At 34.5% G+C, this 18326-nt stretch overlaps 2 protein-coding genes across 5 annotated transcripts in view; one reads left to right on the forward strand and one right to left on the reverse strand.

Moving 5' to 3' along the window:
• Positions 1-1175: 1175 nt before the first annotated feature.
• Utp15 (UTP15 small subunit processome component) lies at positions 1176-13795 on the reverse strand. Of its 2 annotated transcripts, XM_015497797.2 has the most exons (13): positions 13633-13795; positions 10549-10719; positions 9235-9327; positions 8963-9147; positions 8444-8622; positions 7651-7776; positions 5954-6086; positions 5174-5258; positions 4150-4299; positions 3418-3519; positions 3124-3257; positions 2889-2947; positions 1176-2264 (listed from the first exon to the last, which is right to left on the reverse strand). In XM_015497797.2, the coding sequence occupies exons 2-13, from the start codon at positions 10636-10638 to the stop codon at positions 2047-2049; spliced, it is 1554 nt and encodes a 517-aa protein (XP_015353283.1). In that variant the 5' UTR covers positions 10639-10719; positions 13633-13795; the 3' UTR covers positions 1176-2046. The 2 variants fall into 2 exon arrangements, with proteins under 2 accessions (XP_015353283.1, XP_048656099.1); XM_048800142.1 differs by lacking the exon at positions 2889-2947 and having other exon boundaries at positions 2082-2264.
• A 48-nt stretch (positions 13796-13843) lies between these two features.
• The window catches only part of Ankra2 (ankyrin repeat family A member 2), a 10452-nt gene continuing 5969 nt past the window's right edge, over positions 13844-18326 (forward strand). For 2 of the 3 annotated variants that reach the window (XM_015497799.2, XM_048800143.1), the window contains exons 1-3: positions 13846-14308; positions 16511-16897; positions 17495-17653. In XM_015497799.2, coding sequence (XP_015353285.1) covers positions 16609-16897; positions 17495-17653 — 448 coding nt within the window. In that variant the 5' untranslated portion in view covers positions 13846-14308; positions 16511-16608. Of the gene's footprint in view, positions 14309-16510; positions 16911-17494; positions 17654-18326 lie in introns of all 3 variants that reach the window. The other variant, XM_015497800.2, reaches the window with a different exon arrangement.

Here is an 18326-nt window from a genome sequence, read left to right on the forward strand (position 1 = left end):
ACTTAGTAACATTTAGAAATATCGTCCAACTAAAAATCACAAAAATCTGTTAGGCATTTTAAATTAAAATCTTAAGGCCAATGTTACATATTATACCATGACAATTAGGCTAAAATACTTCAAGTAGCATATTTATCCCCATGAATATAAAAACAATTGAACTTAAAAATATTGATGACTATGGGAATTGTTTCCTAATCTTTTTTTTTTTTTTTTAATTTGCAATCACTACATACTTAAGAACTACAACACTCAGTGAAGTTTCATTAAAAGGACAGTAGTTCAGGCACAGCAGGCAGGACAGTGCTGAAATGACGCAGAACTCAAGCTTGGGGACTTCATAGAGAATTTAATGACTTTTGTTAATTCAATGTTAAATGAAAATTAATTCCAACCTTGGATGGCTGTGGTGAGAACCACATGAAATAACTACAAAAAACTCCGATGTTTCACAACTGATAGCAGCCACAGTTCATTAGAATTTCAACTCTAGTACGTTAACTATCAGCATGCTTACAAAGTTTTTTTATGTTAAAAAAGCTTTTAAAAAGAAATTTTATTTAAATAAATTAACCCTTTTCAACCTGAAAACACAGCTTCTGATCTTGATTAATCTCATAATTACTCAGGGAAGCAAACTCCTGGTTTCTTACAAGCCACTGTGCTTTCTGATTGCTTATACAATTCACAAAAGGGAAACTATACCTTACTTTTGTGCCTATGGCTGTACTAGAACACATTAGCCCACTTTTTTCCATTTTATGAAAACCTGAATTTACAAAACCAAAATTATGAGAGATTCCCATAATAAAATCTTTCTCTAAAGATTCTTCTAGCTCAAGACATCATTACTATACACATTACTAACTGAGGTTGGTAGAAATTGGGGGAAGTTGGGAGAGGTAGCAATTGTGAACTGTGTGCTAGGAGTTACTAGACATTATCCATCAGGAATTGGTACTTACCAAAAAGCCAATAAGAAAATAAGAATCTCTTTAATAAAAATGTAATTTACATTAAGCTTTCAAAAACAACTATTTTTCAAAGTAAGCTGCTCTAGTTTGAGGTTCTGAACCACAAGGTAATTATTAAGAACAGAAAAAATAAATTCTTAGGTCAGAGAAGAGTTTTGAGAGGGACAGGTAGCTATAAAATAAGATACAAACATGTATATATTAGGCTGAAAGGCTATTTTATTACAAAAAAAGTGACAAATTTTATCTTTCTCCTGACCTAAACTTGGTGGAAAGCCCACATATTAAAGGAAAGGGGGGAAATGCAGTCCAATAAGGTCTATCTGTAGACCTTACTATTCTAGTAAGAATAGTTGAGACAAAATAAAAAGAAAAACCTGGGCTGGAGAGCATAATTTTTAGGCATCAAATCTGCCTTATCATCCTCTGAACACTTGTCCAATATGAACTATTCAGGGCTGACCAGCAATCTGCCACACTTGGAACAGACACAGTTCCCAGACCAGCTCAGACAGAGCATGTGATCTAAAACAGTGATGATAAAAAGGGAGGGGTGGCAGAGGGCCACCAAGGGGGGGCAAGGGCCCCAAAACCCCAAGGGCACTGATTAGAGTGGAGTTATAATGTTGTTGCCATGTGTTTTTGTTGTTTCAAGGCTAGAAGAAAAAAGGAAGAAAAAAGAAAAAAAAAAAAAAAAAACAACTCTGTTCATTTGGCAGGATTCCCAGTTGGAACTTCTCCAGAAAGGATTCATATTTGAACTCTTATGTGAATGCCTACCCAAAGGCTGACACAGAACATTGCTTATTAAAGTCAGTATCAACTCATCCAAGGTAGACAAACACTGCGACCAAGATGAGATCTTCTAGCTGAAGATGCCATAAAATAATTTCTTACATGGAAAACCATGTATTAGAAAAGGTACTTATTTTCCAATCATAATTATTCCAGTCTCTTCTATAAAGTTGCTTCTGTGTAGTCTTTTCATATATCAAGACATTTTCTTTCCAATAGTTATTAGAGTCAAATCTATCCAAAGTTAGAAGTTCTTCTTTGTCCTATTAAGCCAACACTATGATGCTGTCTTCTTCTTGTCTGGAAATTCAACAGATGTATGTTCCAACAAAGAAGAGCTTTCTTGCCTTGTCATGGTAGCAAAAAGCATGTCCATCATTCCCAAGGTTTCTAGGAGCTCTCTTTGGTAATCAATCTCTTTTTCTACAAGTCCTTGAAGTAATATAAACTTTTTATCAACTACAGGTGACTGACCAATCACAGGCAGATATATATCTAAAAAGAGAAAGAAACACATAAACTAGAAACACCTTTCTATATATAATAAGTAAAAATCAAGTGTTAGAAAAGTATTAAAATATTAAATACAAAAACACTGAAAAAAATCTGTACTTATTTTATAATCAATTCATTATATACAGAAAGCATAATAATTCATCTAAATAAATGCATTTCATAAAAACATAATTACAGAAACGACAAAGCAGTAGTCTCATTTTCATTTTCCCATTAAAAAACAGTCATGGTCATTTCAGATGTTTATGGAAACATTTCTTTTTAATTTTAATAACCCTAATCCTGTCAATTCTAAGTCATGCTGCTGTGAACTTTACTCCATTTTGAACTGCAATGATATATTATTGATATTTTGTCTTCTTCATGAAAATCCTTATTGGACAACTGATAAAAAGCAAAACAAGTAAAATTGCTTGATTTCTAAATTTTTATTTGATCATGATGCCTCTACTTTTTTTGGAGGTGGGAGGGGTAGGTAGTGCTGGGATCAAACACAGAACCTTGCACATGTTAGGCAAGCATGCTACCACTGAGCTATACCCCTAACCCAACACCTCTACTTATGCAACCATGTTAGGATTTTTAAGTTTTAACAACACTTACCAATAATTATTTCAGCAGCATTGATCAAAACAGGGGCAAATCTTGGTTGAGACAAATTCCTACAAAGCAAAACTTCTATTTAATGAAACCTCCAAACTTTTAAAAACTCCCTAAAGCAGATTTAATTGTTCTACCAGTTTCTCACAAAGATCAAACTAAAAATAAATGTCTCTCATTAGGTGTTAAAGAAGGATTTTGATGAAACATACAAATGTTTCATAAACATAAAACATACCTTATCAAAAAATTAAGAACACGACTAATTTCCTTTTCATCCCGACCCGCAAGGGCATTTGCAAGGACTCCTCTTCGATTTAGCTCTTTTATGATGGAAACTGTAACCTCAGGTGTCTTTATTATACAACTAGGCTAGAAAAACATGAGGAGAAAAAATGGGGTTAAAAAAAAAAAAATCACCTTGCTAAATCACCAAGTTTTTTCTACTTCCACAATTCCAAGTCATGGTAATACACAAACCAAATAGTAAAATGATTAAAAAAAAAAAAAAAAAAAAATGCCCCTTACTCACCTCAAGGACTCTGTCAAGTGCCTTAGAGATCCTAAAATTTTTCAGATCCCTGTCATACAATTCTAGGTGTTTCTTTGTTGGCCTATTGATCAAAATATCATCCTGTATGGAGGAAGAAAATCAGCATATACCAAGTTCCACTCAAAACAAACTTTTTCACAATAATAATTTTTTTTAATCAGGGTGCCTTTACACTATGTCAGATAATGTTCATATGTCCATAATGATTTGTCAATCAATGTGTTCTTACTCTTTTATGATTTTCTACTTACAACTTTCTCAATCCTCTTTACATGGCAGGCAGAATAATAAAACAAGAATCAGAGATATTAAGATCTAGTTCTAACATCTCTGGATACCAGTAATGGAATACTGAATCAATCAAAGCTTTGTGTATTTCAATCTTCTCAGATGCCAAATAGAGACATTATAGGCAGGAGTCATTTAGAAAAGCAAATCAGGTGAAAGACAGTGTTTTGAACACGGTAATGCACTGTATCATTATTATGGTATGGCTCAGAATATTAAATAAAGTAGCCTTTGTTCCCCATTATTACTCAATAATTATTCAATAATGTTCCCAATACAGCAATCTGGAGCCAATTCTAATAAAGCCAAAAGCAAAATAAAGTTAAATACCACGCAAACTACACTTTCCCGTAATAGGCAGGGATGAAATTGGCTACTTTAAGAAATGTCACCTTTTAAAAGATATGAGAAATATATAATTACCCGTTGTTTCATGTAATTTTTTCCTTTAATAAAGGTTCGATATGCAGGCCTTCTTCTTCTTGGAAGAGGATCTTTCTTTGCTTCAGACTTCCGATGTTTAACACTCAATATTCCATTGGTCATTCCTACAACTATTGTCTCATCTTCATGCTAATAGCAATTAGAAATACGTTAGTCTATTTCAGTGTAATAATTTTATAGCACCTTTACTTCAAAATAACATTTATACCATGTTTGCTACTTATGCACACTATCATCAACAGCATCATTCAGACATAGAAACTATAACTAACAATGATCTATGCAAAATGTTAAGAGCAAAATCATTTTTTCCTCTAGGATACCATTAAGTTGATGGCACTTATTATACTTGTAAAATATCACTGGCAAAGTATATATAATAAGACACAGTTAATGGCATCTTAGAAAAGATTCAAAATAATTTTTCTGCATTCTCTGATTAGAAAAAGGATTACACGGTGGCATGACTTTTCACAGTACTGCTTTCCAAAATAGTTTTTAATTAGCTTTTCTGCTCCCAATTCAGATTTTTATATAATGTATTCAAACATACTCCAGCCCAAATGTGGCTCCTTAGAAACCTGATAATGGACATTCCAGAAAAAACAGTCAACAAAGAAAAGAAACTATTCATTTTGCTGCTCCTTTCTGACTTCATGGTATGTGTGTGTATGTGTGTGTGTGTACACATAGAGCCAAAATTGCCTTTCTAAAGTACTGTAATACCCTTGAGTTAAATGTGTTGAAGAGAGATTTATCAACTTTCTAGGTTCAATCCCTGATGTTAATAATGCCCACAACACTGTACTTACTACAGGAGTCATTGGAACCTAAATCTAAATTGATGCTAAGTTATTAGGACAACTCATATTCTAGAACTTGTCTTAACTCAAAGAGCTAATGTGGTTTATTCTAATCCAAAGATAAACCCTAAAATTCCATCTTATCTTCATTTAACAGACAAGGTTAGTGACAGCTTTTAAAAAAAGCTAAAAGTACTTACTGCAAGTGCAAGACTTAAAATTGAAGCTGCATAATCAAAACTGTGGACTACTTTGTAGGAAGTCGTGCTATATACTTTTACCTTCCTAATAAAAAAGAAAGAATTGCCAAAAATCATCTTGAGTATAAAATGCATTCTTCCATTTCAATTCATCTATTGGAAAACTCAATATATGAACATTAAAATTTATATAACAGTTTAGAAAAACAATTCTTCACTAAATCCCTTTAAAAAATGAGCTATATTTCAGCACTGGCCATACATGAATAAACACTTTGATTAGCCACTTAAAATAGAAACCAAAGGGTAGACCATGAACCACTGTCATTTAAAGATAAAACCTGCAAGTTAAAAAAAAAAAAAGGAATCCATGAATGTCCACTGCAAGTCAAAAGAACAGAACAGTTTTACAACCTCTGTGTTACAGATATTTTGGGTCAGAGAATCATGTTGTGAGGGCTGCTTGTGTGAAGCACCGCTTTAGAACATTAAAAAATGGAATAGTAAATATCTATTTAAAATAGTAATATTTGGATATCAATGATAGAAATGTTCACATGAAGCTTAAAATTTTAAACATCTAGAATAATATACATATTCATAATAAAAACTTCAAAATATATAACTGTATAATGATTTTAAAAGAAAACATAGAATAGATTATTTTAAAAGATTAATGTATTTATTTATTTATCACAAATATTACTAAAATACTTTATTTTCTCAAGCAATAAATACTTGTAAATTAATAAAGATAAACAAGAAAATTAAAATGCCAACCTATCCAGTGAGCCTGAGAGTAACCTCTGTCCAGAGCTGCTCAGACATAAACATGTGACAGTTTTGTGATGATTTTTCAAAGACACGAGCAACTGTCCTTTTAACATGTCCCAAACTTTAACATAGCGACCTCCTATAAAAAGAAATAGTCATGAGTTTGATATTCTACCCATATCAACAACATTTTAAGGAGCTGAAAAACATCCTTCACTAGACATTCCTTAGGGTAGAGGTAGAGTGAGAGGTTCCAGAGCCACACTGCCTGGTTTAAATCCTGGCTCCCCAACCCACGAAGTATGTGACTAAATAATAACACTTCCCACCTTACAGAACTGTCCAGATGCTTAAGAACATTTTAAATTCAGTATCTTTTTTCAACAAAATGTCAAGAAAAAAATCTAGTAGAGAAAATAGAAAAAGGGATGGGGGAGTGAAGCTTTTGTATCATTTGGGGAAACAGGGCTGCAATTCAATCCACAATCCCTACCTTCCTTCTTCAATGTAGCAGTTTATGAGAGGAATCATAGTTTGAAACTAATGATCTAGTCCAATCTCTCATTTTCCAAGTCTAGAGACATTAAGTGACTGCCCAAGGTCACACAACTAGCTAGTGACAATGGCACAGTGCAGATTAGCATATAGGTTTTCATTCTCCTGTTCAACTTGGCCTTATTTCTATTTCTCAAAAAAAAAAAAAAAACAGGTACTAGGAAAAAAGAATATAAAACAGGATAAGCTAAAATGAATGGCTGCACACACTACCATGTGTATGCTATGAAGTATCCATACTATCTGTACATTCTTCTAATGTGAACACTTTTTCACTTTTTTTTTTTTTTTTTTTGGTACCAGGAATTGAACCCAGGGGCAATTTACCACTGAGTCACATCCCCATCCCTTTTTATATTTTATTTAGAGATAAAGTCGCTAAGTTGCTTAGGGCCTCTCTTAGTTGCTAAAGCTGGTTTTGAACCCGCAATTCTCCTGCCTCAGCCTCCCAAGCCACTGGGATTATAAGTGTGTGCCAATGCTGCTGACAGATTTCTGCTTTGTTAAGAAATGAATAAAAGTCAAATTACCTCTTCTATTATCATCATAAAAATGGACTAATCAAAAAAATCTTCTGCCCCAATTTGAAGAAAATGCCTGACTCCACATTAGCTCCTCCTCCAGCACTATCAACTACTACTGGGTAAGAACATTTTATCAATAGAGATACATAAAAAGTAACAAGCCTGATTCTAGATCTAAAAGATCCTGTTTTCAAAAGCTGCTATAAATCTCTTATGCAATAATAACAAAAGGAGAACCCAGTAGATTTCTGGGGTCAAATGACACAGAGTTAAATGCATAATAAGTGTTTTTAATTCTGGGATTTTGGAACTGCCACATATCATTTTGCCTCGGATAATTAGTTGAAACTTTCATTTCATCTCCTTGATTGTAAAGCAGTAAGAAAACTAACAATCCTATATGACTTTTGGAAGGCATTAGAAATAATTTGTATACAACAGCATAGTGCTTGGCTCAAGCTACGCTTTCAATAAATAGCTATTTGCCTGTCCCACTTATCAACTGTTTAAGCAAAAACTTAGATATGTAATCCAAGTACAAACTGAAAAATTATAAATAACAATTGATAAAGAAAAGTTTGATTCAAGAACAATACTGATGAGAGCTATTTTTAAAAGAGATACCTGAAGACACCAGAAGACCTCCAGAGGGGAAAAGCAGCACACTCTCCACTGGCTGCCCATGCTCCACAGAGAGAACACTCTTATTTGTTCGCGCATCAAACATCTTCACGGTATGATCATATGACCCTAAAATATCAATTTTTTGTATTATGTGTGTTTTACCATCTAAAAAATAAAAACTATACAAGTATATGTGTGTCCAGACATAAATTTTCAAAGGAGATAAACTTTAGATGGAATTTTTTTTAAAAAGCCTACATATATGAACCCGACACAATATTTCTAAATCCTCTGCTACGACTTATTGTTTCTGAAGAAGCAGTATATATTTCTACATAGTATTTAACCTGCTCTGATCTTAAATTATTCCTATCTTCAGACTACTGTCACTGTGGAATCATCTGGGTATCTTTGTACAGAATCTCTTAAAAACTGAACTGCATGTAAAAACACTACAGTGTCTTGGCTGCTAGAAGTTCTCTATATAACAGGAGACTAAACCCATGACAGTTTTGATAGCCTATGTTTTCAAGACAGCCTGATATTTCTAAGCACATTTAGAGGACAACAGAACAACCACTAAAAGGAAAAAAAGAAAAAACAATTATATAATTAATTTAAAAAATCATTTTTAATGTTTTTTCCCCAATGCTAGGAATTGAACCCAGGGCCTCACACATGCTAGGCAAGCACTCTACCACTGAGCTATACCCCCCAGTCCTATTAAAAAAAAAAAATTAAACCTCTCTATCCCGAAAGAATCCCACAGCAATAAAATGCAGAGTTCACCAACCTGTTACAAAGAGATCTGGGTTCAGTTTGCTAGCACATCCACATCGTACATAATCAGAATGTTCTTTGAATGTCAGAATTTCTTTCGAGTTTGGAATATCCCATAATTTAACTGTATAATCATCAGCCCCAGAGACCACATGGTATTTGTCAGCTGTAAAATCTACTGTATGAACTGCTCTGAAAGAACAAGAGCCAGTATATTAAAAAGCAAGAAAAAATTATATTTATTATATCTTTAAACATAAAACATTCCTTTTTCAGAGAATATTTATAGAAAGAAATCATGAGAGAAAAAAAATCTTTTAAAACAGGTATTCGCCCTAAGCCAATTTAAAAATGGTAATACCACTACACTATAAAGTTAATAAGAATATTAAACAACAGTCTTAAAATTGCATTTTCTAGTATGTTAATAATTCTACTCAGCTGCTTAATGAAAATGAGTGTTCTAAATGCTGAAGCTATTGTTTTGCTTCAACAAATAAAACAAAAACATATAAAAACCACTGTCTCTTACTTTGTATGGCCTTCAAACTGTCTGAGGGGAGCCCTGCCGCTTATATCAAAAAGCTGAACTCCACCATCTTCACTGCCGGCCACAAGCAATCTACCATCTTGTCGAAAAGTAGCACAATATGCTGTGTCTTTAAAACGGGAAAAGGTTTTTATAGGTTCTTGGGAGTATCGGCCATAAATGTGAATCTATAAGATAAAAAACAATATTTTTACCAGGGGCTCAAGATCAATAGTAAACTAAAAAAGAAAAAAAAAAATTATTATTGTACTTACTCTTGAGGAAGCTGTGACTGCATAGTTATATGGAGGCTGGGGAGAAAAGTCTACTTTTGACACGGCACCAAATTCCTTAATCTGAACAGGGGTCTTCATGAAAAAGAATGCAGAGTATTAACAGAGTTACACCTGGAAAACCTATTTAAGCATTATGTAATTTCTTACAGATAACTTGTTTGTTCTTAATAACATTTATTAGGTTTATCAGATTTTACAAATAATACAAAAGAATCAAAAAAGGGCAATATCCCATCACCCAGACTATTCTTGTTGCTGCTAACTTAAATAAACATGGCTAGAAAGCCACACTCCATCATCTCTTCAGTTGCTATATGCTGTAATTTCCAACAGAAAAGAAAAAGCAAAAGTAAAGTCTTTACCAGCATACATTTAGCTTTTTTAAAAATTAACACAAACATGACCATACTATGCAGCCAGTTATATACCTTGCTTTTTGTCACTAAATAACCCATCTTAGCAAACTTTCATATAGAAAGCAACAGATTGACTATTCATTATAAGGATATACCAAAATTTATTATAGCAGCTGACTAGTAATAGACACAAGTTTTTCAGGAATTCTTACATATAATACTTTGATAAGTTTACATCTAATATGCATACATATGTATGTATACATATAAATGTTAAGATACATATACATAATATATGTATATGCATATATATACACACACACATACATATATACTTAAACAAACCTTGGGGAGTATATTGATTATGTTTCAAGTTATCAAAGTACAAAGCCAAAGGGTATCTGCATTTAAAAAATCATAACAGATACTTTCAAATTGCCTTCCAAATGTGTACTAATTTCCAAGTAGCCCTCATGACCATTTAATATATTTACTGTATATTTGTATTTTTTTTCCACAAACTGCCCACTCCCAAACTTCTTCCAGTTTCCTATTTAGTTTTTCCATTTAAAAAAAATCACTTGTAAGCCTTATTAGAAGATAGAGAACTAATTTCACAGCACTTAGATTTAAAAAAGAAAGAAAATACTTCTCACATATAAGGTTTAAATTCTAAAATTTGTTTCATTTGGTACTGATTAGTCATATATTCTGAGTTAGACCCTTGTACGGATCAAGTAATATAGACTTTTTATAGAATTCCAAGATACAAATAGGTGTCATGTTATCTACCCAAACTATAAGCTGCTCATAGATTGTTTTTAGTTAATGGTCTGTCAGCATACCTAAAGTATAACATATGCAGGAAAAAAATGGGTATAAATGCATAAATAAATAAACATAATTCCCCTCCTCCCTCATTATTTCCCATACTTACCTTATAGTTGTTCCAGTACAGAGTATCTTGGGTGATTTTTTCACCAAGTATAGGATATGTTTGAATAGCTACAGGTTTATAACCAGCCATGATTTCATATAATTGCACTATTGTCCAAGGTCAATAATTTAGAGTTGATGTTAGAAATAATTATAGTGACTCTGCTTAACTCTGAAAAAGAAAATATTTTAAAACACATATTATTCATAAACATATGGGTATGATTTTTACTCTGCTTTCTTTCAGAAGGCTGTGTGGAAGTTTATAGATTAAAGACCAATAAACCACTTAATTGTAACCCAGAGGAGATAATCTAAAGGAAACAGGAAGAATATAGGTCAGGTTACCACACTGTACCATCTATTCAGCTGTACATAAGGGCTGTATACAAATGTTCTCACACCTACCTGACCAGTTTGCAATAGTTAGGAATAAATCTGGTGCAGCCTTCTGGTAGTCAAACCAGAAAGAAGCACACTGGCTTCAGGTTTGACCATAGGAAATATGTATTATAACTACAAATACAAAACTTTCTTGAAACTTAAGAAGACATTTAGTCTTTAAGAATAAAGTCCCCAGACTTGACTTCCTGAAAGTCTAAAAATGCCAAGAAGGAAACCAAAGCTAAGGATTCTAGTGGAGAAGCTTAATTTTGTAAGGCTTACAATGTATATAGAAGCTTATAATGTAATTTTAAAAGGTTTAAACAGTAAGGAAAAAAAAACAGAAAAGGCAATTCTAAGTTAAAGTGACAAAATAAGATAAAAATGAACTAAAACCTTTAACATAATCAAGCTAAAACATCTTTCCAGAACTATTCAGTGGCAAAAAAAGAGACTCAATTCTATCATATCAGATGAATGATTCCAGTGATGCTATTTTCATCTGTTTTGAAAAGCCCCAAAATATGACATTGGTAACACCAAACAAATAGATATGACATATTTTAAAGGCTATTTTGATAAAACATGGCAATTCATGCCTAAAGGAGAAAATCTTTACTGTTCATTCAAGCACCTATAAAGTGCAGGACACTGTTTCAGGCACTGGGAATAGAGGTGAATATTCTTCATTTGGCTGGTGATTGGCTGCAGCTAGGAATCTAGACTCAGATTTGACTTGTCATCCTCCTCACACCCTAACAGTAAACAAAATCTACTGATTTTAATCTTCCAAATCTTTCTTAAACTTTCTTAAGTCCACTTAACTTCCATTACCCTAATTCAGGTTTTCTCATCTGTGATAATAATGCAACACTGTTCCAAGGTCTCTTTGACCTCCCTCAACCCCATCCATATTTCAAATTTTCAAATATTTGTAAGCAGCTGGCCTTGCTTACAAAACCCAATGCTATCCAGAAAATAAAGTACAAGCTCCTTAACAGGAGGAACAAGGAACAAGAATGTAAGATCCTCTCTGATTTGGCCCTGGCTTACCTTCCAGACTCATCTTTTGTTATTACCAATCATTAACTGTTCACTTAACACATCACGCTCATTCTTGCCTCAATGTCTTTGTCACTTGTGCTCTCTGCTAGGAATGTCCTCTACCTACTGCTATTTAATATTTAAGGCTCAACTCAGGAATCAGATCATTCTCCAGGAAACCTATTCTGCCCTCTGAGGAGAGGTCCTGTCTTCTAGGATCCTATTTAGCTCTGAATATTTCTATCTATGCACATAATTCTATTGCATTGGAATGATCTCTTTTCCCTGTTAAGTTGAATTGAAATTTTGAGTCTGAAAGATTTTTTTTTAAGTGCTCAAAGAATGTTTCTGGAAGAAGAGAAAGGAAGCACTGGGTAAATTTCTATGGGGAAACACAAAATTAAAATTACAAGTACTGTCTTAAAATATGAACACTGCTACAGAGAACCCGTTCACAAACTTTCTGTAAAGGGCCAAATAGTAAATATTTTAGGCTTGGAGGGGCCAACAAGGAAAATTGAAGGAAGGATATTATATAGTTATTTATATAGCAAGTAACAAAAAAAAGTCCCAAAGTTTTACTAACAATCTTCCCAAAATAATCATCACAATTTTTTTTTTTTTGGTTTAGAATAAGAAAAATAGGATTTTAGGGGGGCAAGGGATAACATTTCGTTTAATTCCAGTTCAAAGTCAGTGCTTCCAACATCAAGGATTGCTTACGCTCATCTATAAAAAGTATTCTTGACTCTCTGAATACACAAATCTGCTCCCTGACTCCCTTCTTTACCTCTCATTACAGTAATAGGAGTACCACTTCTTATCCCTTTCAACAAATAGTTTAAAGTTTTAGTGGAAAGAAGTGAAGTGCTCGGGGCTGGGGATGTGGCTCAAGCGGTAGCGCGCTTGCCTGGCATGCGTGCAGCCCGGTTGGATCCTCAGCACCACATACAAACAAAGATGTTGTGTCCGCCGAAAAACTTAAAAAAATAAATAAAAATTCTCTCTCTCTTAAAAAAAAAAAAAAAAGAAGTGAAGTGCTATAGCAGTGGTTTGACAGATTACAAAATGAGGAGCAGTAGTGGAGAGCAGGGATGTGGGTGGTGGGGAGACACAGTGCAAAAAGCCTGAGGCAAAAAATTGTGTGAAAATAAAGAGAAGGAGAATGATTCGGCCTAAGTCAAGATCTAAATGAATAACAAGTACTATTGCAATACAATGCTATCAAATAAAATGCTATGAGTAACGACCAGGGTACTGAGAGCTCCGAAGAAAAGTTTTAATTCTACATGGAAAGAGTGTATCATTGCACCTGGGCATTAAAGTATAACATTAGCCGGTCTTCGCCACTTACGACAGGCACAAGCAGAAGGCGGTGCAGAAGAGGAAATTCGGGGTCATTAGAAACTGAGGGAAACTTCTAAGCAAAGAAAGATGGAATTCTGCCCATTGCCTTGAAGGGGTGAGGATTATTCCGGAAGCTGATAAATGGACAAGAGAGAAGGTAACTGTAGCGCAGCAAAATCTGGGTCTAAATTCAATTGCCGGGATCTTGAAAAGCCGGTTAGGAAGTTTAACCATCTCCAGAGCATGCCAGAAACCACAGGGAGGCCTGATGACAGTCTGGGTTACCTTCACAGGAGCCGCCTTCACCTACCTCCACTGAGACCCAAGGATCCGCCGAGGTACCCCGCTTCCAAGGATAAGTTTTCTGACTTCTCCAGCGCCCAGCACCGGACCGTTCTGAATCCACCTGAGCAAAGTCACGCGGCCATCCACTACCCAGTCGGCACACACCAAGAAGAGAACGTCGCGCGAAGATGACGTAACGGCGCATGCTCAGAACACTTACGCAGCCCGGATGACGCGAGGCCGGGGCGGGTGGGCGGGGCAACCAGACAGGAGGCTTAGCAGGGCGTGTAGACTGCGGCCTTCCCCTGGTGACCCAGAGCTGTCAACCGAAGTGATCCTGTCTCTGTGGTACTCGGACAGGACGGACCGCGGGGGCGGCCATAACCAACCAAACAGAAAACACCTGGAAGTCGTCTCGGCTGCAGGCTTTTTTTTGCCAGAAGACGAAAGAAAAAAATCGGAAGTGACGTCGTGGCCAAAACAACCCGGGCCTGCACCGAGTCCGTGGCCTCCTCGAAGGTGATCGCGAGTCGCCTCGCGCCCACCCTGTGAGCCTCCAACCTCTCCAGGCCGAGAGTGAGCGAGTTTCCGCCTGGGACATTTCGAGCACAGCTGGGCAGCGGCGACGGAGCGGACTTCCCACTCTACAGGTCTCCCCTCCACGGGGCTCCTGTTCCGAGACGCTGGGATACCTGTCGCCTGTGAGGCATCATTTATTTTCATAGCACCTTCCTCTCCTTTTAGGACAATTTCGGGATTGGGAAGAATCGGGGGCTCCTACTATTAGCTTCCACTAGGACTAGCACGGGTGCCCCCTTGCCCCCTTATACTCTTTCCCTGCATTCCTGGGCTATGACAGATCGACTACAAGGCTCTCCTTTTCTCACCACTCTCTCCACTTCTCTGTCGTCTATTTCTCCCTCCTCCCATTCAGAAATTTGACTTGCCAGTCAATTTTGCAGCTTCTCCAGAGTGGGGCCGAGATAAACATTGTTTCCATCCTCCTCCCCTAAACACATTTGCTGGATCTCCTCCAAAAACTGGTAATTCCATCTGTAAACCCTGATTTATAACATACAAGCTCTTTAGAGCTGAGAAGACTATTAGAGATGCTTATTTCAACACCTTCATTCTGTAGATGATTGATTTTCAGAAAATGTATATGATTCATGTATCCAGGGTTGCACAGCTTATTAGTTGATGTTGGGAATGGAAAGCAAGATCTCATCAGCAAATATTAGACACAGAAAAGAATGTTTTAAAATGTGAAGTTCATTGGACTGGGGCTGGGGCTCAGAGGGAGAGCACTTGCCTAGCATGTGTGAGGCACTGGGTTCCATCCTCAGCACCCCATAAAGTAAAATAAAGACATTGTGTCCACCTATAACTAAAAAATAAGTATTTTATAAAAAAATGTTGAAGTTCAAATCAGAAAACATGTATGGAGCACCTGGTAGAACCAAGTACTGTTTCATGTGAAAAGATTAGTAAAGAGTTGTCCCCATCCTAGAGTTTTCAACTTAGTGGGGGCTTAAAGGGAATTTTCAAGAGAATGGCAAATGCTGAAAATATATACAGAGTGCTAAGAGTCTAGGGAAATTGCATTTAGCCTCCTTTTGGGTTGAAGAAGGAAGGAAATCATTCTTCTCTCAGGAAACAGTTCACTTATGCACTCATCTTTTAAGTACCCACAGACTTCTTGCATTGTTAAGAATACAAGATGAATCCATGTCCATTTGAGTCACCAAACTAATTGTTCTGGTGTCCTTCTTTCCTTTTGCTAAAATGTACTAACTTTATTCCTGGATTTTTTTCCTGACTGTATATTATTCTTCAACTCCCCCTCTCATGAAACTTTTGGATTTAGTGCTGCTTTTTATTTAATGGTCAGGGTGAAGGAGTCAATAGAACTAGATAGGTTTCCCTTAAGTCATGAGCTTCCTTTTTCTCCCCTCTGCCTATTGGAAGGATTGTTATAAGGATCAACCTTTGAAAATATCTTTAAAACTGTAAGCAGTTGGTTATCTGGAAATGGTGATTTGCAAAACCCTGCTTCACTATGATCCTAATGCATTTTTCTCTTTTAATTCCATTTTAAAATTCATTGAACCCTCTCAAAATCTCTAAGAGGCAATAAACTCTAACATGGAAAAAATTGTATGTTTTCTTATCTCAAATGATTACATATCTGGGATAGCTATTTATTTTTGGAAGCCAATCCATAATCTACACACTTTACTTGTCATTTTTAAAAACCTGTATTAAGTTGCTAATGCTTAATCTAAACAAAAACTTAGAAATACCCCTTTAAGTTTATTAAAACTAAAGCTGTGTAGGGTCTTTCACAAAGAAACACAGGTGTTATAGACGACAATGCAAAGAAGCTTGGCTATAACATAAGTTACATTTTTCATTAAATTCAAACCAAGAGCCACTTATATAAACATGTTTTTTAAAATATGAACCTTAAGTAAGAGGTTAAAGTTTTAACATGAAAGTTTATTTTTATTGGTAGCCTTATCTTTTATCCACTTGGCAATATTCAGATATAGGAAGGAAGAGAAACAGTGACTAAAATTTGTTGGAATGGAGGATAGAAGTGATAATGTTTCTGTATTTCATTTGCTCTTTATCAGGATCATGTAAAGTTAATGGTGGTATCCCTATTTTATAAATGAGTTTGAGGTTCAGAAAAGTTCAATAACTTGTACAGTGACAAAGTTTATAAGTGAAGTGCTGAAGCTTGGATACATACCCAGATTTCTGTATCTTTGCACATTGTTCTCTATTAGGTTTAGGTGCTTCTAAGAGCACTGTTTGTATGCTTCATTGAAAATAATTATTTTGTGCTCTTTTACTAAATTGATATAACACTTCTAATTTTCTAATTTCTTTTCTTTCAGGTTTTTCAATATCAAAATTCTAGAATACACTGGATACTGCTCTAAAACCAAGAAGAAATCAAGAAGAAATGCTTTAATATTGAACTATAGTTGAAATCATGGCTACATCAGCAAATCTGGATATTGGTGCCCAATTGATAGTAGAAGAGTGTCCCAGCAGTTATAGTCTCTCTGGCATGCCAGACATTAAAATAGAACACCCACTGGATCCAAATTCAGAAGAAGGATCAGCTCAGGGTGTTGCCATGGGAATGAAATTCATATTGCCTAATCGATTTGATATGAACGTGTGTTCTCGATTTGTGAAGTCCTTAAATGAAGAAGATAGTAAAAACATTCAAGATCAGGTTAACTCTGACCTGGAGGTGGCATCTGTCCTATTTAAAGGTTGAAAGTTATGGTATAAATATCTGCATTTGTTTTTGTTTATTTGAGTTTTGTGTATTTCCACCATAGGAAATACAAAAATACAAATATTTAGGAAGTTTGGAAATCATATTTTAATAGGATTTTCTGACCTCACAGAAACCAAATTTAAATAATTTCATGCTATGTAATGTCTATGTTAAAGGCAGTACATGTTGATTTTTAAAAATTTTTTTATCTAATCTTTATTTACATATTCTCTAGTGAATCTTTTTATTATACCTTTTTAAATCATAGAAAAAAATTCCTTGTTTCTTTTCTAAATGAATTAGTTAAATATTCCTTGTTCCCTGAATATTTAATTTGCACTAGCTTCCAATGCTTTAATTCAATAAAGTCTGTCAACATGCTTTAGATTTACCTTTATAATGATCTATTGAATAATAAAACTAATCTCCTAAAATAAGAGATTGATACTTCTTTTTCTGGAATTTTCACTATGGTAATATTGACTTTATGACAAAAATTTTAATATCACGTGAGAGATAGTTGTGAGAAATTCATATGCCTCATTCATTTTTTAATTGTATTGTTTTAATGTACATTTATTTCACTTAGCTGAATGCAATATCCATACATCTCCTTCTCCTGGAATTCAAGTAAGGCATGTCTACACTCCCTCTACAACAAAGCATTTCTCACCCATAAAACAGTCAACTACTTTAACCAACAAACACAGAGGAAACGAGGTCTCTACCACACCTCTTTTAGCAAATTGTAAGTACTTGTAGCTAATGTACTAAAATATTCTAGTATAGGAATTTTAAGAATTTGGCTTTCATATGCATTTATTTTCATTAAATGCATATTCTCTTGTTGAAAGGTTATGCAATATCCTAATAGTTTTAGTGATTTAAAACTTTATCATATACTATTACATATTTAAATATTTAATGTTACGTTTCTGTGTTGAGAACAAATACAGATTGAAATATTAAAATCTTTAATTTTTACTACAGAAATAATGAGTTATTTTAAACATTTTGCAAATTAATTTTGCATATTAATTGCCAATATTTTTGTGCTCTTGGAGTACAATGCTTGTTTTACTTATAAACCAAATCATTGCTCAACAAATGATTTTGCAAAAAAGCCAAGTGATTTATGATAATATAAAGTATAAATGTTATATTTGAATACAAGAATATGAATGTGAAACCTACGTTTTTTAAAACTTTGAATTAACAATTTTTAAAATTGTAGAATCATTGTAGAGGAAAATAAGGTTTTTCTATTCAGACCAGAAAGTATTCTGTACAGTATGGATGTGTGAATGAAAGAAAATCGGCAATTTAATGTTAGTAACTGTATTTGAGACTGTGACATAAATATATATATATATATATATATATATATATATATATATATATATATATATATATATATATAT

This window comes from Marmota marmota, unplaced genomic scaffold (assembly GCF_001458135.2).
Source record: "Marmota marmota marmota unplaced genomic scaffold, marMar, whole genome shotgun sequence".
Classification (NCBI taxonomy): Eukaryota; Metazoa; Chordata; class Mammalia; order Rodentia; family Sciuridae; genus Marmota; species Marmota marmota.